The sequence below is a fragment of the Chrysemys picta genome, chromosome 12 (assembly GCF_011386835.1).
Source record: "Chrysemys picta bellii isolate R12L10 chromosome 12, ASM1138683v2, whole genome shotgun sequence".
Classification (NCBI taxonomy): domain Eukaryota; kingdom Metazoa; phylum Chordata; order Testudines; family Emydidae; genus Chrysemys; species Chrysemys picta.
In genome coordinates, this window is record NC_088802.1 from 7,735,023 (window position 1) to 7,759,890 (window position 24,868).

Consider the following 24,868-nt stretch of genomic DNA (forward strand, 5'->3'; position numbering starts at 1 on the left):
GTCCCAGCGGTGATGTCCAATGGGAGTCGCGTGCGCCAGCAGCTTGTGAGCACCGAGCGCCCCACGCACCCTGGGGAGCCGGGACGGAGCGCAGAGAAAAGCGCCTGGGTGAGAGCTCAGGAGTTACCGGTCACACTCCCATAGTGCGGTAGTCTAGTCATTTATAAGTGATAAGGAGACACCCTGACCTGTGAGTATGTTCCTCCCCACTCTGTCTCTGCCCTGCTCTGAGAGTCGGTTTCTCCCCCCTCTGCTCTGCTCCTCCCCACCCTGGCCCTGCTCTGACACCAGCTCTACAATGAAAAGTTAGATGGACCCAGCTACATCACTCGGGGATGTGGAAAATCACCCGCCCCCCCCCAGCAATATACTTAGTGCAGCCCAAACACCGCTAGGTCGATGGAAGAATTCTCCTGCCAGCCGAGCTACCACCTCTTGGGCAGGTGCACGTGCATTAACTACAGCGAATCCCCATAGTGCGTGTCTGCACTGAGTCACTGAGCGGAGGTGCTGTCTGGTCTCCTCACACCTCCCTTGTTTCTCTCTCTTCCCCCTGCTTAGAGACTTTGTTTCTCCCTGGGGCTTGTGTACACTGAAAACGCCCCAGTGACTGGCACGGCTGCTGCCGCAGGTCCTGCACTGGGCGGGGTTCTGCTGTTGGTGTAGTAGTTAATCCACCTCCCCCAGAGGCGGTGGCAATGTGGAGGGAAGAATCACTCTCGGTCTGCATTGGTAGCAACACCAATATCCCCGTGCCCCTGCCCTGAGCTGGAGCCCCCAGAAATGGCAGTTCCAGGGTTTGGGTTTCTGTTTTCAATGCAGACAGAGAGGGAAGGGAAGGTTTGTGGCTGTAACAGTCACACAGCACAAAATGTCCCCTGGAAAGGGACAGTAACTCAGGAACTGAAGGACGACACAAGACATTGCTTGGCCCAGAGAGACTCCACCCCACCCCCACCCGGGACACTAGGAGAGTCCTTGTCCCCTCTCCCCCCCCGCCCCCCAAAAAAGAATGGCTCCATGCAGAGCAGGCTCAGGAGCGGGGGGGAGAGATTGAGGCAAGGGGTGGAGAGGAAGGAGGGAGAACTGAGAAAACCAGGGCATGAAAAGGGGGAACAGGAGAACGCAACAAGGGGAGGGGGAGAGAGAGAATCGGGGTAGAAGGTGGGACTGGAGAAGGAAAAAGAGAGAAAAGAAGGGAAGGAGAAGAAGAAAAACCAAAAGAGAATCAGGGAAGGAATGTGGGAGCAGCCCCCAGTGACTGCAACAAAGAAAACCCAGAGCTGGGAATGATCCCCTCAGTCAAGCCTCCTGGAATCTGTGCACCCCTGAGAGGTGAAACACTGAAGAGGTGCTGGGGGTCAGAGTTGCACCCCTCAATCTGGCTCCCCTCTATGTGCCATGTAACCTAAACCAGCTCCCTGCATCAACCTGGAATCAGGGAGTTGTTTGATGCATGACAGAGACACCCAGGTGGGATATGTTAGCAGGAGGGAGATATGAGCTCTGTGATGTGTTTATATCATTTTAATACTTACCGCAGAATGACTGTGTGATGGGTTGGATCACAGAAACTCCCCTGGGAGCTGCCACCTGATGTGCCAAGACTACTTCTGCCCCTGCTTTCCCTGCCAGCTTGGGACCCCAGCACCCTGTCTTGCTGAGCCAGACACTCCCGTCTGCTCCAACACGGACCAAGGGTCTGATCCACGTGCCCCCAAAGCTGCAGATTTAACTGAAAGCAAGTCACAGAAGTGTTCCTGTCTTTAACACTCAGAAGCCCAACTAGGATGACCAAATGTCCTGATTTTATAGGGACAGTCCTGATATTTGGGGCTTTTTCTTACATAGGCACCAATTACCCCCCACCCCTTGTCCCGATTTTTCACATTTGCTATCTGGTCACCCTAAGCCCAACTCCCAATGGGGTCCAAACCCTAAATAAATCCATTGTACTCTGTATAAAGCTTATGCAGGGTAAACTCATAGATTGTTCGCCCTCTATAACACTGATAGAGAGATATGCACAGGTGTTTGCCCCCCAGGTAGCACTACATACTCTGGGTTAATTAATAAGTAAAAAGTGATTTTATTGAATACAGAAAGTAGGATTTATGTGGTTCCCAGTAGTAACAGACAGAACAAAGTGAATTACCAAGCAAAATAAAATAAAACACGCAAGTGTAGGTCCAGTACAGTAATACAACTGACTACAGATAAAATCTCACCCTCAGAGATGTTCCAATAAGCCTCTTTTACAGACTAGCCTCCTTCTAGTCTGGGTCCAGCAATCACTCACACCCCCCATGGTTACTGTCCTTTGTTCCAGTTTCTTTCAGGTATCTTTGGGGGTGGAGAGGCTATCTCTTTAGCCAGCTGAAGACAAAATGGAGGGGTCTCCCACGGGCTTAAATAGAATCTCTCTTGTGGGTGAAGACCCCCACTTCTCTCCTATGCAAAGTCCAGCTCCAAGATGGAGTTCTGGAGTCTCCTGGGCAAGTCACATGTCCATGCATGACTCACAGTTTTTACCAGACAAGCCACATTCCTGGGAACGCTCAGATGTGGATTGTCATCTTCAAGTTCATTGTTGGCTTAAGTGGGTCTTGACTGGGCACTTAACTTTGCAAATTCCTTTCTAAAGAAGCTGACTAAATGCCTTACTAAGTTTATTTAAAATCAAGCCAGTACACAGCTAATATTCATAACTTTGAATACAAAAATGATGCATGAATACAAATAGGATGAATAGATTCACTAGATCATAACCTTTACATAGATATGTTACATGGCATATGTAGCATCAAACATATTCCAGTTATGTCATATACACATTCATAAGTATATTTCCATAAAGTCTTATGGGAGGCACTGTCACAGACTGAAGCCAGGAATCAGGGTGGGCAGCAGAATAGGGCAGGGGTTGGGGTGAAATACTGACTCCCCAGGATCAGTGAGGTGGGGGGCAAGGCACCCCAGAGTGACTGCACCCTTGGATAAATGCCGGGGGGGGGGCTGTGCACCCTGTAATGACTGTGCTGTGGGATCAGGGCACATGTGTGGGGGACTGTGCATCTCCACTGACTGTACTCCAGAAACAGTGCGGGGGGGGGCAGTGCTGCACCCCACAGGGTGCCCCAAGGTCACTGTGTAACGAGACTGGTGCTTTTGAAATGTTTACATGAGCACTGGAGCACAGGCTCTAACCACCTCAGTTGCAACAAAGTTCAGCCTGGCGTGCACGATGCTGGGTGTATGTGTGATTGATCTGGCTGCACTGAGCCTGCAATCTCCACGGAGAGCTCTTGGCTCGCTGCCTCTCAAGATTTGGCGGAGTCGAACTCACTCAGCAGAGAGAGAAACAATTCCACACTGAGATCTGCTGATAACACGAGCCTCTGAATGACCTCAAAACCACACTCTTGAATGTAAACTGAAGGGAAGTCAGAGGCTTCCGGGCTACCAACAAGGCTGGGTTGCGAAAATAGTGATCTTTTGTTGGTGGGCGAATACATGATGTCAGGAGGCGAGTCGTTTAGGGGCTGAGCTCTAAGTATAAAAGCCTGGCAATGGTCCGCAGTAGAGCAGAGCCAGCAAAGTGTAGCAGCGGATGTGTGGCAGAAGCCGCTTCCTATCGCGGCAGTTGATGAAGCTTCGATCCCCGCGATACGGGCCCGCGGGACTCTCGGGTAAGAGGAGCCGGTACGAGGCCGACCCGGGCTGGAGGGACCGAAGGACTGAGCAGGGCAGAGAGTCCCGGGAAGCCGCCGTTAGACATGTCCTGGCGCGGGGCTAAGAGCCGCTTGTGAAGCGGAGGCGCCGCAGCGCTCGGTGCGGATAGGAGGCGAACCAGGGGCGCGGTGCCCGGGTGCAGCCGGGGTCCCCCCGTATGTCGGGGCGGCTGGACAGTGAGACGCCCCCTATCCTGCCCCTTCCCTGAGGCCCTGCCCTTGCTCACTTTAACCGGGCTGGGACAGTGGGGAGGGCTTTGGCTGTGGGTGCAGGCTCTGGGGTGGGGCTGTGAGTGAGGGGTTTGGGTGCAGGGGGGTGGGGCTGAGGGGTTCAGAATGTGGGAGGTGGCTCCAGGCTGGAGCAGGGGGTTGGGGCACAGGAGGGGGTTTGGGGTGCAGGCTACAGGTGGCTCCCTGGGAAGTGGGGACATGTCCCTCTGCCCCCTAGGGGCACCCAGGGGGGTCTGTGCACTGCCCCTGTCTGCAGGTGCTGCCTCCACTGCTCCCATTGGCTGTGGTTCCTGGTCAATGTGAGCTGTGATGTTGGTGCTCAGGGTGGTGCCTGTGCTGCAGGTAGGGGCAGTGTGTGGAGCCCCCTGGCTGCAGGGCCGGCTTTAGGAAGTGCGGGGCCCGATTCAAACAGTTTAGCCGAGGCCCTGGCAGGCAGGTGTAGTGTAACTGGCGTAGATCATGAGCCTCAGATAACTTAAAGAACGAGGAGTCAGAGGTGAAAGTAAGCCGGTCCGGTGTACACTGTGCCAGACTGCACCAGCTTCCGCAGAGGGGATTTAAAGGGCCCGGTGCTCCACGGCGGCCAGAGCCCCGGGCCCTTTAATTTGCCCCTGAGCCCCGGGGGCTCCCAGCCACCTCAGCAGCTGGGAGCCCTGGGGTGACTTAAAGGCCCTGCAGCTCCCAGCCACAGCCAGTGTCCCAGGGCCTTTAAATCTCGAGATGCCCCACCTCTTGCGGTTGAGGCCACACCTCTTCTGGGTGAGGCCACTCCCCCGCTCAGGACTCCGGCCGTACCAGTAAGTCCTGTAAATTACTTTCACCCCTGCGAGGAGTACTTGTGGCACCTTAGAAACTAACAAATTTATTTGGGCATAAGCTTTCGTGGGCTAAAACCCACTTCATCGGATGTATGCAGTGGAAAATACAGCAGGAAGATATATATACATGGAGAACATGAAAAAATGAGTGTTGCCATACCAACTATAACGAGAGTAATCAATTAAGGTGGGCTATTATCAGCAGGAGGAAAAAAAAACTTTTGTAGTGATAATCAGGATGGTCCATTTCCCACAGTTGACAAGAAGGTGTAACAGTAGGGGAAAAAAATTAGCATGGGGAAATAGTTTTACTTTGTGTAATGACCCATCCACTCCCAGGCTTTATTCAAGCCTAATTTAATGGTGTCCATTTTGCAAATTAATTCCAATTCTGCAGTTTCTCGTTGGAGTCTGTTTTTGAAGGTTTTTTTGTTGGAGTATTGCGACTTTGAGGTCTGTAATTGAGTGACCAGTGAGGTTGAAGTGTTCTCCAACTGGTTTTCGAATGTTATAATTCTTGACATCTGATTTGTGTTCATTTATTCTTTTGCATAGAGACTGTCCGGTTTGGCCAATGTACATGGCAGAGGGGCATTGCTGGCACATGATGGCATATATCACATTGGTAGATGTGCAGGTGAACAAGCCTCTGATGGTGTGGCTGATGTGATTAGGTTCTATGATGGTGTCCCTTGAATAGATATGTGGACAGAGTTGGCATTGGGCTTTGTTGCAAGGATAGGTTCCTGGGTTAGTGGCTTTGTTGTGTGGTTGCTGGTGAGTATTTACTTCAGGTCGTGGGGCTGTCTGTAAGCGAGGACTGGCCTGTCTCCCAAGATCTGTGAGAGTGAGGGATCGTCCTTCAGGATAGGTTGTAGATCGTTGATGTGCTGGAGAGGTTTTAGTTGGAGGCTGAAGGTGATGACTAGTGTCGTTCTGTTACTTTCTTTGTTGGGCCTGTCCTGGAGTAGGTGACTTCTGGGTATTCTTCTGGCTCTGTCAATCTGTTTAGTCACTTCAGCAGCTGGGTATTGTAGTTGTAAGAATGCTTGATAGAGATCTTGTAGGTGTTTGTCTCTGTCTGAGGGATTGGAGCAAATGTGGTTGTAATCTGATGAAGTGGGTTTTAGCCCACAAAAGCTTATGCCCAAATACATTTGTTAGTCTCTAAGGTGCCACAAGTACTCCTCATTCTTTTTGCTGATACAGACTAACACGGCTGCTATTCTGAAACCAGGACCAGCTCCAGGCACCAGCAAAGGAAGCAGGTGCTTGGGGCGGTCAGTGGAAAGGGACGGCACGTCTGGGTCTTCGGCAGCAATTTGGCAACGGGTCCCTCAGTCCCTCTCTCCTCTCTTCCTCTTCCCACTGCCGAATTGCTGCAGAAGAATGAAGCGGCACGATTGAGCTGCCTCTGAAGTGCCACCGATCGGCTTTATCTTTTTTTTTTTTTTTTTTTTCGCTTCGCCACTTAGGGCAGCAAAAAAGCTGGAGCCGGCCTTGCTCCTGCCCCGGCTCCTCACCCCCAGGCTGGGCTGCAGGTCAGGCTGCCCGGCCGCTGGAGAGCCGGAGCATCATCCCCCGGAGCTGAGCCCCTCTCGCCGCCGCAGCCGGGCTCAGCTCCGGGGATGACGCTCCGGCTCTCCAGCGGCCGGGCAGCCGGAACTGCCGTCCAGCCTGTGCGACTCCGGCTGCCATGAGCGCCATCTAGCGACTGCAGCCAGAACTGCAGCGTCAGTTCCAGCGCAGCCTGAAAGCCTCAGCTGACAGGGAACAGCTTGGTTCAGGGCCGGCTCCGGCTTTTTGCACCCCAGGGGGGGAAAAAAAAAAGCCAGGAGGGTGGGCGGGGGGGAGGGCTGGAGTGCCACCCCTTGGAAAGTGCCGCCCCAAGCACATGCTTGGAGCGCTGGTGCCTTGAGCCGGCCCTGCCGACAGGGATGACTTAAAAAAAAAAACACGTGGGGCTTGTACTCACCGGGCCGCGCTCCTAGTCTTTGGCCGCGGGCCATTCACTCACTCCGGGTCTTTGGCGGCGGGTCCTTCAGTGCCGCTGAAGACTAGGAGCGCCACCGGGTGAGTAAAAATTAAAAAGGCGCCTCTAGCCAGGTAAGGGATTCTCTACCACTTGCCCCCACTCTGGGCGTCCCTGCCACTGGGTGCAGGGTCCGCTTAGGTGCGGGGCCCGATTTGGTGGAATTGGCCTAAAGCCGGCCCTTCCTGGCTGCCCATATGCCTAGGACCCAGAGGGACATGTTACTGTGGCCAATTAGATTTTTGCCACCAGGGTCCCTTTTTGACCAGGTGTTCTGCTTGAAAACCAGGCAACTGGCAACTGTATCTTCTTCCCTCTCCCACCTTCCTGATGAGTGGGTTCTGTAGTAGATCAGGTCTCTAAAGCCCTTTGAGGTGGAGGGGCTGATGGGGGCGGGCGGGGGGGTTAAGGGGGTTTAATCATCATGGCACCACCTCTGGCAGGGGGTTGGGCTGCTGGGCAGGGAATGAGAAACCACAAATCACCCCGCCCCCAACCTGTCCTGCTTGGTCCATCTTCGCTTCCAGATCGGCTGGACAGTCCAGAGCAGGGAGGGAGCCAGGGCTAGGACCCCCGTCCCGACTTGGCTTTGCTGCTGTTGGATTGGACCCAGTCAGACCGAGAGGAGCCGACCCCAGCCCAGCACCTGCAGCAGCGTCTGTAGCCTGAGTGTCGCTGAGAGACAATGGGGCCAGCACCTGGGGCTGCTGAGAGTGAAGTGCCGCTGCAGCAGGTGTCCTGTAATGATGGCAATGGACACCTGGAGACTGGCGGGGAGCCAGGTAATGGGGCGTCGCTGCCTGGGAACAGGCTGGAGAGAGACACTGAGGCTGCCCCACATGGGGCCATGTTCTCAGGGGCAGCAGCAACTGCCCAACTCCCTCCCCCGCCCTCCCCCCGTCTGTGGGCAGCAGGGACCGGATCTCCCCCAGGGGCTCTCAGGGCACCGATCCCTGGCTCACAGCTGCTGTCTGGCGCACACAGCAGTGGCCGTGGGGCTGTGCAGGGGCCTTTTGGACTGGGTGTATCAGACCCCCTGTGACAGCCCTGGCCCAGCTCTGCCTGGTTCGTTCTCCCCTCTTCTGCTGCCTATGGCCAGTGTGAGACCCCAGTGTGCGGGGACAGGTGCACTTGGCAGTGTGGGCCCAGCCAGCGCTCTGCAGGGGGCATAGCGGGGGTGGGGATGGGGGGGCAGCTTGAGCTCCTGCCACCAGAACATGTGGGTCCTTGTCTCTGTGCCCCTGAGCTCACCAGGCCCCGTGACAGCCTGGCTGGGAGTGCCTGGGGAGGGCACTGGGCTGAGGGGAAGGAGGGACTGTTCTGCCAGCCCCAGCCTGCCTGAGCCTCCGGGCTCCTCTCCCAGAGTGTCTGATGGGAGGGGCCATCGACAGAATGGTACATGTCCTAGGGCAGCTCCAGCCCTGGTGCCGTCAATGAGACGAGTCCTCACAGCCCTGCCTGATGGGTCTTTGTGTTTCAGAACCTCATTGGTACTACAAGAAATACTCAGTCGCCCTTGCAGTCGTCACGGTCTTAATTCTCATAATCGCTGTTATTGTGCTGGCAGGTGAGTTCTCAGCCCTCCCTCCCCCCTCTCTGCACATCCCATTCCCCCTGGAGCCACCACAGTCACAATCTCTCCTCCTGGCCTGTCTGGCTTCTGCCCCTGGGACAGAGGATTCCTGGGGGATGTTCCTTCGTGACCCTCCTGCTCCCTCCCAGACCCCTGCACCTGGGCGCTCTCTGTGTCGGACGATCTGACTGACATTAGCTCCCCCCAGCCCAGCTCTGAGCCCAAGTCACTATTGCCGGGCCCCAGGGATGGTCACTGATACCTGTGCAGAGTGGGGGTGATTGACAGAAGAAGGTGCAGGGCAGCGATGAGCTGGGCCCTCTGCCTGCAGCATGTCGCCCTGTGGTACCAGCCTGGCCTTCCTGCATCCTCGGGTCATGCTCAGTGCTGGGCAAGTGCTGGCGTGTCACTGAAATGAGCTGTAGAACGCAGCACAAACACCTCCATTAACACCGTGTGAAACCCACTAGTTAGTGACCTCGGCAGTGCAGGGTCCCGTAGCTCTATTGACTCCCCCACCTGCACAGACAGCGTGTGTTAGCGCAGAGGGTGGCTGTTCATGGTGAACATGAGTCCAGCTGTATCTGCCAATAGTCTGGGGCAGGGGGGCTGTGAGACTGTCAGGGGTGGGATTTATCTATTTCCCTGGGAACTGATCACTGGGCCCTAGGAGGGTTTAGCAGCTGGCAGAGGGGGGTGAATCTGGGTCTGTCTGCATTAGGAATCCTCTGTGCTGCTGTAACAACATTGATACAGTTGAATTGGTGCAAACTGCTAACATAGATGGGCTGCAGTGGTGCAGAAAGGGGCTTCCCCCGGTGCCAGTCACTGCAGTAAGTTACCACAGCAGGACATGCTGCTCCAGAGCATCTGTGCGAGGGGTTTGCACAGATGTATCTGCCTCCCCATCCTTACACCGGTGCCAGCTGCCCTGCTACAGGCGGGCCGTGAGTCCCAGCTCCCTGCTGCGCTGGCCGGCTATTGGAATGGGCAGCGTTGGCTCACCCAGCGTAAGGTGGGATCTGTGAGGTTGGGGTTCCATAGCTACAGGTACAGAATCCCCCAGAACTCGATGGCACCAGTCAGAGGCTCCTTGCTGCCCTGTCCCTCCTAGGCTGCCAGGCTTGTGGGCCCCTTCCAGTACTGCCTTTCTCCCAGGGCCTGTGTATTCCTATATCCAGCTCTGTACAGGGTCTGAAACATGGAGTTGTGCCCCACAGCTGCAGCAGCTCCCTGAAACAAGTGACAAATCACACACTGAGCGGGACAATAAAGCATCGTCTGCACTGACTGCCCTGCTCCGTTCATGTTTGAGTACTAGTGTGTACAGCACCCTGCACTATGAAATCTCCAGGGAAATACATGGCTGGCGCATGACCTCCTCGTTCTTTGATCACCGCTGCCTCAGCTGCTAATGTTCTTCCAAACTTGTGTGTCCACAGCTGGTTTTTTAAGCCTTCCCCTGTGGCTGGGAGTTACTGTGGTGCAACATGAGGAGCAAAAAAAGTGACTAGCACAAAAATGGCTGGAGGCATTTGAGTCAGATTCCTCCCCACCCCAATAAAGGAAACAGCACGAAATCCCCCTGAGGCTGTGAGCGAGCAGGAGTGACTTGGGGGTGGGAGGGGCACTCACTGACATGGTGTTTGGACTGGGTTAACAGCTCTTCCCCATAGTGACCCTAATAACCCTGTCTCTGGTTATTCACCTAATGCACTGACCTTGCCAATAGCTCCTTGGTGTCAGCAGCAGTGGGGTCACCCATAACTCTCTGGCACTGAAAGGGTTACACTGCAGGCAGAGCAGCTGGGTATTTGGGGGGAGAAATCTCTGTAGGTGAGAAGTGCATCAGGTTGCAATTGGCCAGTCAGTGTAACCGGCCATTTCCTGTTACTGGAACTCTGGCGCTACCTTGTGGCATTTTGTGTCCCTGACTGAAAGTTACTTCACTTCCTTCTCCCCTGCCTTTTAGTGCTCTGAATGTCCAACACTTGCTCTTGTGCCTGGGATGGAATGCTCTGAGCTGTGTTAGTCCCCCCCAGGCTGGGAGTGTCACAGGAATCCTTCCTGCCAGGCAAACATATCACAAGAAGTTTCTCCATCCGCCCTGTGTCTGGCCGTGCTGGACGGGCCCAGGCAGCGGGTGTTCAGTCTCCTGGTTTGTTCCCATCGTCATCTCAACCTGCCTCCCCTGGGAAGCCAAGTGCAGAGCAGGGGGAGGGGGCAGCCGCCCAGACTAGCAGGATTTCTTGGGGTAATAGACCTGACAAACATGACTGAACTTGACCTCTTATCCAGTGTCCCTCTTCTTCCCCTTGATAACTGCCCTCTCCTGAGCTCCCTGCCCATCCCCTGCTCTAACTCTCCACTTGGGCCTGGTTCTCTGCGCTTTGAAGCACGAGCTGTTTGTCAGCTGCATCCCTAATGAACGTGAACCAGAGACAGTGGCCCAGTGAGACCAGGGTCAGATAACCCCCCTCTGGGGATGGATTCCCAGTGTCCTCCTGGCTCCCTCACGCCCTCCCCGCAGCTGCCAGGGGAGTCTCAGAAGCCTGGGGTGCCGGGGCTCATCTCTCCCCACAGACGGGCAGGTCCCCTCTTAAACCACATGTTACTGTCTCATTTCAGTGTTATCTGGACGTTCTTCAGCTGCTCTGGGCCCCTGGTGCCCTGCGTGCCCGGACAGCTGGGTCGGATACCGAGGAAAATGCTACTATTGCTCCGAGGCCAAAGGGAACTGGACCTACAGCCAGAGACACTGCTCCTCCCTCGGTGCCTCCCTGGCTGGGATCGACACCCAGCAGGACCTGGTGAGAGACTGTCACTGTAATGGCCTGGCCTTGGCACAGCAGCGGCTGCTGCAGTTGGACCTGGGCTCTGCCCCTGCGGGGCGAGGAGCAGCTCTGAGTCCTCTCGTGCTGGGAGACCAGAGTGAATGGACTTCCAGCCACTGAATGCCAGGCCTGGCTGGACCTGGGGCTCCTTTAGTGTCAGTGTGTGACCGTGGGGATCACCCACTCTCAGCCCTCCCAACAGGAGACTGTCCCTCTCTAGGGCTGGGCTGGCTCAGGTGTCTGCTGGGCTGGAAGGGGGGGACTGAGACCCCAGCTCGACTTGAAGAGCCAGACCTCCTGGGTAGGCAAACGGGCAGCCAGCTGGGGTGGGGGGAGGGATCCTCTTGGCCCTGTCCCTGTCCCTGTCCCCTTCTGGCTGAGGATGAGGTGGGAAGTGCATCTTCTCTCAGTTCTGGCTCCTCCCAGCATTCCCTACTCAGATCATCTCTCGCCTTCCCCTTCCCCTGCGATGGTGAGGGTAGGGTTACCATATTTTGTCCCTCCTAATGGAGGACACTCCCGGGGGCCCCGCCCACGCCCCCAGCCCCGCCCATGCCCCCTCCCAAAGTCTCCGCCCCCTCCCAAAGTCTCCGCCCCCTCCCCTGCTTCCCGCGAACATTTAATTCGCGGGAAGCCTGAAGCAGGTAAGGGGGGGGTGGGGGGGGGGAGGAGGCGCGGCCCAGCCCAGCTCAGCCCAGGCTGGCTCCCCCGGCGGCCCGGCGCACCCCCCGGCTCCCAGCCCCACGGGCCCGGCCCCCGGCTCCCCGATCCCGGCCCGGCTCCCCGACCCGCGGGCCTGGCCCGGCTCCCAGCCCCACGGGCCCGGCCCCCCGGCCCCCAGGCCCCCGGCCCGGCCCCCAGGCCCCCGACCCCGGCTCGGCTCCCCGACCCGCGGGCCCGGCCCCCAGGCCCCCGACCCCCAGGCTCCCCGCCCCGCGGGCCCGGCTCCCCGCCCCGCACCATGCCCCCGGCCCCGCACAAAGAGGCCCCGGCCGAGCCTCCCGATTTTCCCGGACATGCCCAGCTTTTGGGGATTTCCCCCCGGACGGGGATTTGACCCCCCAAAAGCCGGACATGTCCGGGAAAATCCGGACGTATGGTAACCCTAGGTGAGGGGAGCTCAGCTGCTCTGTAAGACGGGGCTTTGACACAGAACCTGGCCTTGCATGGGGTGCGGGGGGCAGCTTAGACCCAGCAGCACCCAAGAGCTGCCCCAGCCCAGGGCAGATTGGGGTGGGGGGGAGCTGGGTTTGGGGTGGGAGGGTTAATACTGAATTACCCAGAGCTGGGCAAGAGGGAGGAGAAAATCCCCAGCCACCCCCTGGAAACACTCAGAGCCCTTCTGTGTATAACTGGGATTCCCTGCCCAGAGCCTGGGGGAGCAGCAGGGTCGGGCTCTGACACCAGCTCTCCCTCTGCTGTTTTTTAGGATTTCATGCTGCACTGTACAGGCAAATTTGACCACTGGATCGGCCTCCGGAGGGACCTGGAGCAGCCCTGGAAATGGGCCAACGGCACCGAATTCAACAACCTGTGAGTCCTCTGTGAATTCCCTGGGCTTTGGGAGTTCAGAGATGCAGTCAGTGCTGTGGAAACAGCCAGCGAGTGCTCGGGTTCTTATGTACTCAGTGTATTAGTGATGGGTGGAAGCCAGTGTCTCCTGCTGGGAGATTGGCCGAAGCCTCAGATCTGTCTGGCTGTAGTGAGGCCCCTGAATTTGTAACGAGGCATCTATGCTAAAGGTGCCTGATAGTCACAAGTGCTGAGTGCCTGGGGCTGCCATGGGAACTGGGGTACAGCAGAGATAGCCCAGACAATATCCCAAGCCTGATTTCAGTGGGATCAAATAACCAACCCCACTTGAACCAATAGCAGGTTGAATTCTGGACTATCCGCAGTAAAAGAACATAAGAACGGCCATACTGGGTCAGACCAAAGGTCCATCTAGCCCAGTATCCTGTCTGCTGACAGTGGCCAATGCCAGGTGCCCCAGAGGGAGTGACCCTAACAGGCAATGATCAAATGATCTCTCTCCTGCCATCCATCTCCACCCTCTGACAAACCGAGGCTAGGGACACCATTCCTTACCCATCCTGGCTAATAGCCATTAATGGACTTAACCGCCATGAATTTATCCAGTTCTCTTTTAAACGCTGTTATAGTCCTAGCCTTCACAACCTCCTCAGGCAAGTAGTTCCGCAAGTTGAGTGTGCGTTGTGTGAAGAACTTCCTTTTATTTGTTTTAAACCTGCTGCCCATTAACTTCATTTGGTGGCCTCTAGTTCTCATATGGGAACAAGTAAATAACTTTTCCTTATTCACTATCTCCACACCACTCATGATTTTATATACCTCTATCATATCCCCCCTTAGTCTCCTCTTTTCCAAGCTGAAAAGTCCTAGCTTCCTTAATCTCTCCTCATATGGAACCCATTCAAAACCCCTAATCATTTTAGTTTCCCTTTTCTGAACCTTTTCTAATGCCAGTATCTTTTTTGAGATGAGGAGACCACATGTGTAATAGCGACCATAAATTTAACATCCTTGTAGTGGGGGACAGGAAGGAAGAGAATGCCAAAGAAACCCAACACAGTGGCATTTAACTTCAAAATGGGGAACTACACAAAGATTAGAAGGTAGTTAATGGGAAATTGAAAGGAATTGTCGCAAGGTGAAATGCCTGCAAACTGTATGGAGACTATTTTAAAATACCATAATAGAGGCTCAAATTAAATGTATACTCGCAAATAACTAAAAAAAAAAAAAAGCCAGCATGGCTAAACAGCAGAATAAGAGGTGGTTAGAGGCAAAAAAAGCATCCTTTAAAAACTATTAGGAAAGGAATAGGTAATAAGACAGAAAATATCATAATACCACTATTATGGTATTATGGAACAGCTTCCCTGTGAGGAGAGATTAAAAAGACTGTTTTTGGACAACAGACAACTAAGGAGGGACAAGATAGAGGTCATACAATCGTGACTGGTGTGGAGAAAGTACATAAGGAAGTGTTATTTACTCCTTCACACAACACAAGAACTAGGGGTCACCCGATGACATTAATAGGTAGCGGGTTTCAAACAAACAAAAGGAAGTTCTTCTTCACACAACACAGTCAGCCTGTGGATTGTTGCCAGGGGATGTTGTAAAGGCCAAAAATATAACCGGGTTCAAACAAGAATTAAGTTCAGAGGATAGGTCTACCAGTTCCTGTTAGACAAGATTGTCAGGGATGCAACCCCTTTTGTTACCCAGGGTGATCAGAACCCACAGCAGCGGTAACTTAACAGTTTCACTCCAGGTGGTGTCAGGAATAAATCAATGGGAACACAGCAATTCTGTCTGATGAAAGATTAATGCAAGTAAGTGGGCTCTATCTAAAACCAGTTTTAGATTTACGCCCACACAGACATAACCATTGGGTTTAGAACATCCCAAATATCTTCAGAAAATCTGGAAGGGTATTGAGTAATTTACAGCAGGTTCACGGTGGCCAGTTGCTCACCTGCCGGGGAGAAAAAGCATCAGAGAAAAGTCTCTTAAGATGGCTTCAGAGGATTGCTGCTCTGAAGTATACTGTATTTACTAGTCTTTTATAACTGACTTCTACAAAACACACAGGTCATAGTGATCCCTAGTAAATCAGCACTTTTCCTAACTGTCAATAAACTACTTCTCAACAAATATTCCTAACAATCTTCTTCATAATTAGACTTCTATATCAAAGGCTCCCAAATTCAAGGTTTTCTGTCCAGTTATTTTCTTTGTCTCAATTGTTGGCTTTTTTCTCTCCCCTCCTCCCATTCTGATTAATAGAAAATGTCGGCTAGTTTTGATCTGGCCTCTAAAAGTCTGTTTTTCAAATTAACCCTTAACTATGTGGTCTGTTTTATTAATTCGTGGTGACTGAATGCATATATGGTTGCAATTAGCTTGATCACATTCTGGGGCACACACCCCCCTCAAATCCAGGGTGTAACATGCTCTGGGTGTCCCTAAATCTCTGACTAGCAGAAGCTGGGACTGGATGACAGGGGATGGATCACTCAGTGTTTGACCTGTTCTGTTCATTCCCTGTGAAGCACCTGGCACTGGCCAATATCGGAGGACAGGACACTGGGCTAGAGGGACCGTTGGTCTGACCCAGTGTGGCCACTCTTATGTGCTTAAAAAGGCCTGTGTAGCTGGTGGGAAGCTGGAAAATGTGCCCGCAGTGGGCTTAGGAAGCTGGTCAGTTGACAACCTGTTATTTGATCCCAGTCAGATATTGTCATATGTTCCAGCAAGGATGCCCTGGTGTAGGCAGAGCCTGCCTTTGTGATGGCATTGTGGAGCCTTGTGTTAAGAAGCCTGCTGGGAGAGGAGGGGGTCTGTCTACACTGCCTGGTAGCAGGCCTCCCAGCCCAGTAGACAGGCTGGAGCTCAGCAGAAATGGTCCACACACACCCCCTACCTCAAGCTGCCGCCTACATCAGTGTCCATGCTGCTATTAACCAGAGCTACCACAAGCCAGTCTGCCTGGGCTGGGAGCTGCTCTCCCAGCTGCACTGCAGACACAGCGCTGATATCCTGAGCGCTCAGGGCACGTCTGCACTGCAATAAACACCCACGGCAGCGAGCCTCCGAGCCCAGGGCTACAGACTCAGATTCCACCGTCCTGGGGGAGCCACCCCAGCAGAAGGCTCTGGGTGCATTGTTGCCACCCCATAAGAGCTGTGCTGGGGTGATGCTGGTGGGGGGGGGGGTCCCAGAGCCATCTGCTCAGGGATTTGGGGAGCTGGGTTCTCCCTTCTCTGGGACAGATCCCAACCATCTGGAGCCAGAGGCTGGTGGTTGGGGGAGGGGAGATCCCAGCCTGTTCAAAGAGTAGTGCTGGACCTCCTTCTAGCCCACCACGTGGCTATTGTGTAGCCAGGATGGGACCATGGGGCAGGATCCTGCCCTGTTCCCAGGGGGAAGTGCTGGCCTCCAGTTCTCACGGGAAGCTCTGTGTGAGTGGCTGGGGTCACACCACAGCCGCTGGGTTTGTGCTGCAGTCTCTGTGCTGCTGGCGTTTCACTCCTGCAAACTTCAAAACAGCCCTCTCCAATACAGTGTGCCCTGACAGTCCTCTGGCCTGAGAGCTGATGTAAACTGTCCAGGGAGCTCTGCACCCAGCTCTTGTGTGTGGCGTTACTGCTACTCCTTGCCACGCTGACACTCACCTGGAACCTGCGCCCGGGGCAGTTTGGGTGGGTTGGGCCTGCAGGGGCCCTCCAGACCCAGCTGGGAGTGTGGGGGGAGCAGGAACTGGAGTTAAAATACCCACCCGGCATAAATGTTCCATGGAGGTCAGTTGATCTTAGAACCTCTCCTGACCCTGCTGCCCCACTGCCCCCTTTCTAGCTCCCCCCTTCTGCTGGGGGGCTGGGGACTGTGGCTGGTGCAGGAGGGGGAATCGTGAGGGGCTGAGAGTGCAGCAGCTCCCTGCACTGTGCGAGTGTCTCCCCCTATCTGTGACTGACGGGAAACGCCCAACTCCTGACAGCAGCTCCCTGACTTCTGTCTTGCAGGTTTCGGATAGGAGGAGGAGGTGACTGCGCGTATCTGAATGATCTGGGTGGGGTCAGCAGCTCACAGTGCACCAGTGAGAGACACTGGATCTGCACCAAAATGATGCATTTACAGAGGCAAAGGAGGCTGCTGCAGAAGGGGACTCGTAAGAAGAATATTGTAGAATTAGTCCCGGAAAAGCTGGACTGATCTCTTTACAATATCACATCTGAGCAATTCTGGAATATCAGGGAATGCTCTGCGCATCACTTGGCAGAACACTGATTCAGGTGAAAACCAGAGATGCTATTTGCACATCTTGTTCCCCCACCCTTGCCATCTATTTTTTCTGCCAGTGGAACCCCTGTTACACTCCTCATGGGACACCTAGGGCCTGGTATGTAGGAGTAAGAAGGAAAATGTCTGGTCACTCCCTTCCTGGAGCCAAGTGGGTGGAAGAGGGCAGGGAGGGGGTAGGTGTGACACTGGCAGACCAGGTGCCAGCTCATGCCAAAGTCCCCATGTCTCAGTGGGACCCTGAGAAATACCCAGCTGGGGTCAGGCTGGCTCACCTGCGTGTTAAAATAGGTATTAGCGTTACAAGAATGTGTTTAGCCATTAGTGAATGCTTGTGAGCTGCTGCAGCATTAATCTCCTTTCTTCTGACACCCGTATCCCACATTGTACGGTGATATTGGAGCGTTTGTTTTGGGAGCCTCTGTGACTGTGTAAATCACCAGACAGGAGAGTGCATTAAGGCGTTAAGGAGTGTGAAGTGCTGATCTCCAGCAGCTCAGAGCACAAAGGAGGAGGTGGGATACAAGAAGGAACTGAATCTATGTCGTTGCTGCTTGGATGCTGGGGGGGAAGGTTTTCTAGGCGTAAGCAAGAGATCCCCAGCTGCTTAGCCTGGATTAGCCCTAAAGGACACAGAGTTTATTATGGACCAATGATAGACTGCGGCTCATGAGCTGCAAGTGACTCTTTAATGCATCTCCTGCCGCTCTTTGTAGCACATGATATTAAAACACAGATTTAATTATTAACCAATCAGGATGCTTTAACTATGGTATCAGCCGCTAAGTTATTTGCTGTGAGAATTTATATAAAACCTAAATATTTCCCCTGCCCTTCTGTTTAAATAGGAGTAGTACTATAGTAAATGAAACAGTGAATTCACATGACTGTGGCTCTTTTGGGTAATGTTGATCGATAATTTCGCTCCTGAACTGCTGAGCTCTGAGAATCACTGCTATAGATGTTTCTGTTACCTTTTGAAACTTAAGATTGTAGCTTAGTTGTGTAGAAATGTTCACCTGCTTTAGCCTTGTAAATAACTCTTATTTCCTTTTTAATAAATTGTCTTATAATAAGACCGGCTACACGCACGGTCTTTGGTGTGAGATCTAAAGTACAGTTCACCTAGGGTGCCTGGACCGGTGGGACTGGGAGTAACCGGAATACTGTTGTGATTCTGAGTGTAAGAGACCATCTATCTCACCGAGGCAGGCTCACCTGGGTTGCGAGACAGATCGGAGTAGCCAACGGGGCTGTTACGGTGCCGGAGGAATTTACACTGGATGTTTGGTTGGTGAAATCTAAGTCTAGAACTCTCAGCCAGTTTGGGGTTTGTGCCCTGGTTCCCAGCTGTCTGCTCTGAGGCTGGCACTCACCCTCTCAACACACTGCAGACAGCATTAGAGCAGGGTCTTGGCTCCAGTTCCCCTCCTTACAGGACAGAGGAACTGAGCCTGCCCAGAGAGGGAGTTTGGGGACAAGATGTATGTGACCCAGGGACCCCTTGGTGCCAACTGGCAGGCGGCACAGAAGGTTTTACAGGAATCCCCTGGATCTGATCTCTACATCAGTACTTTTCAACCTTTCCAGACGACTGCACCAGAGGCCCAATTGAATAACGTTCTCCTACCATAGACCACTAAACCTTCAGGGAAAGTTGCTCTTGAAAAAACGAAGCATCTGCAAAAATACTAGCATGCTACGGACTTTTGCAGTTCACAAAACTATCCCTCCTGCATGCATATTATCTGCACACACCGCTCAGCTTTAAGATGCTAAAGAAATCTGAGTCAACTAGAAATAGTCACACTCTCATCGCAAATATTAATGCAATATTTTCTGATACTGGAAAGGAGAGTCAAAGGCATTCACTCAGACTTCTACAATTTCTCTGGGCTGTCAACTCGTAATATGATTAATACATCACACGTAGAACAGTAACATTAAGAAATGAAGCAACACAGAAAGCAACAAACCCACAAACAAACAAGTGACACCACTGAAAATACGAAGGGAAGTAAAACATCAAGTGGTTGGTTTGGGGGATTTTACATGAGTGTTTAGGACCCACGCTGTGCAAGTGCAACAGAGCCCTGTACAAACAGGTAAAGTTCTCCTGGTTTCGTGTGTGTGTGTGTGACCAACTCAGAGTAGCCTCATTAGGTTTTTACAAGCCCTGGAGCACATTAATACATGGCTTCAGAGTTTGCAGACAGATTCCCTGCTTCAAAGAGCTTGCAAATAAAGTCTTTATCTTACAAAACACTTAGTACCACTGGCATGGATGCATGTCTTCTGGAATGGTGGCTGAAGCATGAAGAGGCATACGAATGTTTAGCATAGCTGGCATGTAAATACCTTGCAATGCTGGCTACGAAAGTGCCATACAAACACCTGTTCTCACTTTCAGGTGATACTGTAAATAAGAAGAGGGCAGCATTATCTCCTGTAAATGTAAACAAACTTGTTTCTCTTAGCGAGTGGCTGAACAAGAAGTAGGACTGAGTGGACTTGTTGGCTCTAAAACTTAACATTGTTTTGTTATGGAGTGCAGTTATGTAACAAAAAAAATCTACATTTGTAAGTTGCACTTTCACCATAAAGAGATTGCACGACAGTACTTGTATGAGGTGGATTGAAAAATATTATTTCTTGTGTTTGTCACTTTTACAGTGCAAATACTCGTAACCAAAAATAAATATAAAGTGAGCACTGTACACTTTGTATTCTAATTGAAATCAATATAGTTGAAAATGTAGAAAAAACATCCAAAATATGTAATAAATTTCAGTTGGTATTCTATTATTTAACAGTGCGATTAAAACTGATTAGTTGCAATTAATTTTTGTGAATCTTGATTAATTTTTTGAGTTAATCGTGTGAGTTAACTGTGATTAATAAACAGCCCTAATTTAAAACATACAATATTCCTGCTGGAAGGTTGCACTGTAACACAACTTTATGGCTTAGAATCTAGAATCCAGAATGAGAACACACAGCACCAAAACCCGAGACAAAGCAAACTGCTCCTTGAGGGGGCAAGACACAACTCACCCTACCTTGATCTAAGCTGCTGCTGTCAAAACTGACTGGTTGCTGCTTCCAGACCCAGGCATCACTAGAGCTCTCTAGTGTGCAAGCAGGACCAGGCAGCCTCCCCCTTCCCTCAACTATCCCTTAAAGCGACAGCTTGCAATTCCACAGAAGCTGGGAATGGGCGACAGGGGATGGATCACTTGATGATTCCCTGTTCTGTTCATTCCCTCTGGGGCACCTGGCATTGGCCACCATCGGAAGACAGGACACTGGGCTAGATGGACCTTTGGTCTGACCCAGTAGGGCCTTTGGTCCAGGTCCGGATTAACTCTCCTATGGGCCCGAGGCTATTATATTTTGTGGGGCCCCTGCCTACAAGTCTTTTTCTTAATTTAAAACAAAATGATCACAATTATGGCATCAAGCAGGGTGACCAGATGTCCCGATTTTATAGGGACAGTCCTGATTTTTGGGTCTTTTTCTTATATGGGCTCCTATTACCCCCCACCCTGTCTCGATTTTTCACACTTGCTGTCTGGTCACCCTAGCATCAAGGCTATTAACAATATACTAAACTTGCCTTTTCATTAACATAAAGCTGTTCTGTGGTTACATTTCAGTCTTAAAACATGTAGAATATAGTTAATTTAACATAGCCTACTTCTTACCTTAGAACAGCTGTTATATTAGTTTCTGGGAGGGAGTTTGGGTACAGGAGGGGGCTCCAAGCTGGAGCAGAGTGTTAGGGTACAGGAGAGGGTGAGGGGTGCAGGCTTTGGGAGGGAGTTTGGTGCAAAAGGTGATTCTGACCTAGGACAGACGGCTGAGGTGCAGGAGGGGGTGCGAGGAGCAGGCTCTGTTTGGGAGGTGCTTACCACAGGTGGTGTGACAGGTTGGATCACAAAACCCCCTTGGGGCTGCCAACTGATGTGCCAAGATTACTTCTGCCTCTGCTTTCCCTGCCAGCTTGGGACTCCAGCACCATCTTGTTGAGCCAGACATGCCAGTCTGCTCCAACACAGACCCAGGGTCTGAACCATGTGCCCCAAAGCTGCAGACTTAACTGAAAGCAACTTAAGAAGTGTTCTTGTCTTTAACACTCAGATGCCCAACTCCCAATGGGGTCTAAACCCAAAGAAATCCATTTTACCCTGTATAAAGCTTATACAGGATAAACTCAAATTCTTCACCTTCCATAACACTGATAGATATGCAGTTGTTTGCTCCCCCAGGTATTAATACATACTCTGAGTTAATTAATAAGTAAAAAGTGATTTTATTGAATACAGAAAGTAGGATTTAAGTGGTTCCAAGTAGTAACAGACAGAACAAAGTAAGTCACCAAGCCAAATAAAATAAAATGCGCAAATCTATGTCTAATCAAACTGAATTAGGGTGACCAGACAGCAAGTGTGAAAAATCAGGACAGGGGGTGGGGGGTAATAGGTGCCTATAGAAGAAAATTAGGGTTACCATACGTCCGGATTTTCCCGGACATGTCCGGCTTTTTGGGCTCCAAATCCCCGTCCGGGGGGAAATCCCCAAAAGCTGGACATGTCCGGGAAAATCGGAGCGGGGCCGGGCCGGCGGAGCGGGGCCGGGATGGGGGCTCCAGGGCCGGGACGGGACAGCGGAGAGGGGCCGGGCCGGGGGCTCCGGGGCCGGGCCGGCGGTGCCGGGGCGGGGGTTCGGGGGCCGGGCCGGCGGTGCCAGGCTGGGCCGGGTGCTCGGGGGCCGGGCCGGGGGCTTGGGGGCCGGGCCGGCGGTGTCAGGCCGGGCCGGGTGCTCGGGGGCCGGGCCGGGGGCCGGGCCGGCGGTGCCAGGCCGGGCCGGGGGCTCGGGGGCCGGCGGTGCCAGGCCGGGCCGGGGGCTCGGGGGCCGGCGGTGCCAGGCCGGGCCGGGGGCTCGGGGGCCGGCGGTGCCAGGCCGGGCCGGGGGCTCGGGGGCCGGTGGTGCCAGGCCGGGCCGGGGGCTCGGGGGCCGGCGGTGCGGTGCCAGGGGCTGGGGGTGCTCGGCCGGGGGCCCGGGGGCCGGGCCGGGGACCGGCAGTGCTGGGCGGGCCGGGGGTGGTCGGCCGGGGGCCGGGCCCGGGGCCGGCACCCCAGGGCCCGAGCCGACCCAGGCTGGAAACGCCGGGGGGGCCAGCCTGGGCCGCGCCTCCTCCCCCCACACACCCCCTTACCTGCTTCAGGCTTCCCGCGACTCAAATGTTCGCGGGAAGCAGGGGAGGGGGCGGAGTTGGGGCGGGGGCGTGGGCGGGGCTGGGGGCAGGGCCGGGGCCCCGTGGAGTGTCCTCCTTTCGGAGGCACTAAATATGGTAACCCTAAGAAAATGCCCCAAATATCGGGACTGTCCCTATAAAATAGGAACATCTGGTCACCCTAAACTGAATACAGATAAGATCATCACCAGTTCCAGAATGACCTTTTACAGACTAATCTTTTAGCCTGGTTCCAGCAGTCACTCACACCCCCTTGTTCCAGTTTCTTCCAAGTATCCTGGGGCGGGGGCGGGGAGAGGCTCTCTCTTTAGCCAGCTGAAGACAAAATGGAGGGGTCTCCCATGGGTTTAAATAGACTTTCTCTTGTGGGTGGAACCCCCCCCTCCTCACTCCTATGTAAAGTCCAGCTCCAAGATGGAGTTCTGGAGTCACCTGGGCAAGTCACCTGTCCATGCATGACCCAGTCTTCACAAGCAGAAGCCACTGTCCACATGGTATCTTGTATGTCTCCAGGAAGACTTCTTATGTGGACTGGAGCATTCCAAGATGCATTGTTCTGCAAGTGCTTCCTGATCAGGTACTTAACCCTGCAAATTCCTTCCTTCCTAAACGAGCTGACCAAATGCCTCACAAAGCTTACTTAGAAATCAAGCAAGTATACAACCAATATTCTTAACCTCAAGTACAAAATGATGTGTACAAATAGGATGAATATAGTAGACCATAACCTTTAGATACGTTACATGGCACAGGCAGCACAAAACATATTCCAGTTATGTCGTATTCCCATAAAGCCTTATGGGAGGTACCTTGAGACTCAGCAAGGTTTGCAGGGACTTGCTCATGTGATTCCAGACTCCATTTTGCTGTAATTTTCCACAGTAAGAACAAAGGTGTTCTTACACCTGGAAAAGACTGTAAAAGGCTGGTGCCTCATCTCCATCATCTTCAATCCTCCTTCTTACCTCTGGAGGAACTTGGAAGCTCTACACCAGGCCTGCACAACTCGTAAAGCGGCAAGGGCCATATTACTCCAAAGAAAACAGCTGAGGGCCGAACCCCACTCCAGCGCCGCCGAACCCCTCCCCAGCGCCACCCAGCCCCCCTGAAACAACCCCCCCAGCGCTGCCAAAACACCCCCCCGAATGCTGCCCAGCCCCCCCGAAACAACCCTCCCCAGCGCCGCCCGCCCTGCAGAAACAAACCCTCCTTCCCTAGCGCTGCCCCATCGAAACAGCGTTATTGAACCTTGGTAATATGTTATAGTGGGCCCCTAAGGTAGTATAATTAAGGTAAAAGAAAACTGTCTTTTTGCTAGAAGTAGAATAAGATCTTCCTCCCACTTTGTAATCAATTGCCCTGTTGAATGAATGAGGTGTGAATGAGGAAGGCGTGGAAGGCAGGCACCTCCAAACAGCTGCAACTATTGGAGGGGATTGGAGCCAGACCAGATCAGTAGAACAGGTCAGCCACCAACTCACCACTCGCCTCCTCAGCCCCCCACCCCCGCCGCTGGCTCACCTGCCCCCCTGCCACTGCCTGCCCACTCGCCGGCTCACCTGCCCCCCCCACCACTGCCCGCCCGCTTCCTCAGCCTCTCCCCTCCCCCCCCGCCTCACCTACTCACCCCCGCCAATGCCCACCTCCACAGCCCCTCGGCTTGCCTACTCACCCCCCGCCACTGCCCACCTGCTTGCCTCCTCAGCCCCCTCCCTCACCCGCTGCTTGCCTACTCACCCCCCACGGGCTGCACAGTGAGCCCACACAGGCCACATGCGGCCCCTGGGCTGCATGTTGTGCAGGCCTGCCTGCTCTAAAAAAGAGGACTGATGACCCATCCCAGCTGGGGATGTTCCAGAGACTTGATTTGAACCTGCAGTTTATTCCATCGCTGCTACAAGCCTGAACCAAGGACTTTGCCATTACTGTATGTAATTGATTCCATTTAACCAATTCTAACTCTCATCTCTATCTTTTTCCTTTTATGAATAAACCTTTAGATTTTGGATTCTAAAGGATTGGCAGATCTGACTTGTATATTGACCTGGGTCTGGTGCTTGGTCCTATGGGATCAGGAGAACCTTTTTTTCTTTTACTGGGGTATTGGTTTTCATAACCATTTGTCCCCATAATGAGTGGCACTGGTGGTAATCGTGGGAAACTGGAGCGTCTAAGGGAATTGCTAGTGTGACTTAAGGTTAGTCAGTGGGGTAAAACCAAAGTCTCCTCTGTTTGGCTGGTTTGGTTTGCCTTAGAGGTGGAAAAAACCCAGCCTTGGGCAGTAACTGCCATGTTTGAAGCAATTTGTCCTGAATTGGCACCCTCAGTTGGGTCCCACCAGAACCAGCATCGTTACACCAGGCTAAGCAGCTGGGGATCTCTCACTCATGCCTAGAAAGCCAGAGGCCAAGCAGCACAGACATAGATACACTTCCTTCTGGTTAGGGGGTTGTATCCCACCTCCTTCCTTGAGCTCTGGGCTGCTGGAGTTCAGCACTTCACACTCCTTAATACCTCTCTCCTCGCTGGTGAGTTACAGTCACAGAGGCGCCTAACACAAAAG

At 53.2% G+C, this 24,868-nt stretch overlaps 1 protein-coding gene across 1 annotated transcript; it reads left to right on the forward strand.

Annotated features, from left to right (window-relative positions):
• Positions 1-3,278: 3,278 nt before the first annotated feature.
• On the forward strand, positions 3,279-19,887 carry LOC101952734 (C-type lectin domain family 2 member D-like). The gene is made up of 6 exons (XM_065564280.1): positions 3,279-3,689; positions 7,340-7,594; positions 8,293-8,379; positions 11,014-11,195; positions 12,649-12,752; positions 16,772-19,887. The coding sequence occupies exons 2-6, from the start codon at positions 7,498-7,500 to the stop codon at positions 16,959-16,961; spliced, it is 660 nt and encodes a 219-aa protein (XP_065420352.1). The 5' UTR covers positions 3,279-3,689; positions 7,340-7,497; the 3' UTR covers positions 16,962-19,887.
• Positions 19,888-24,868: the final 4,981 nt, after the last annotated feature.

What these genes read in the sequence shown, in the direction of transcription:
- LOC101952734 (XM_065564280.1), top strand. Translation starts at nt 7,498, where the DNA reads ATGGGGCCAGCACCTGGGGCTGCTGAGAGTGAAGTGCCGCTGCAGCAG. An exon ending in CGCTGTTATTGTGCTGGCAG is followed by an intron (nt 8,380 to 11,013) that starts GTGAGTTCTCAG and finishes GTCTCATTTCAG; the next exon opens with TGTTATCTGGACGTTCTTCA. An exon ending in TCGACACCCAGCAGGACCTG is followed by an intron (nt 11,196 to 12,648) that starts GTGAGAGACTGT and finishes GCTGTTTTTTAG; the next exon opens with GATTTCATGCTGCACTGTAC.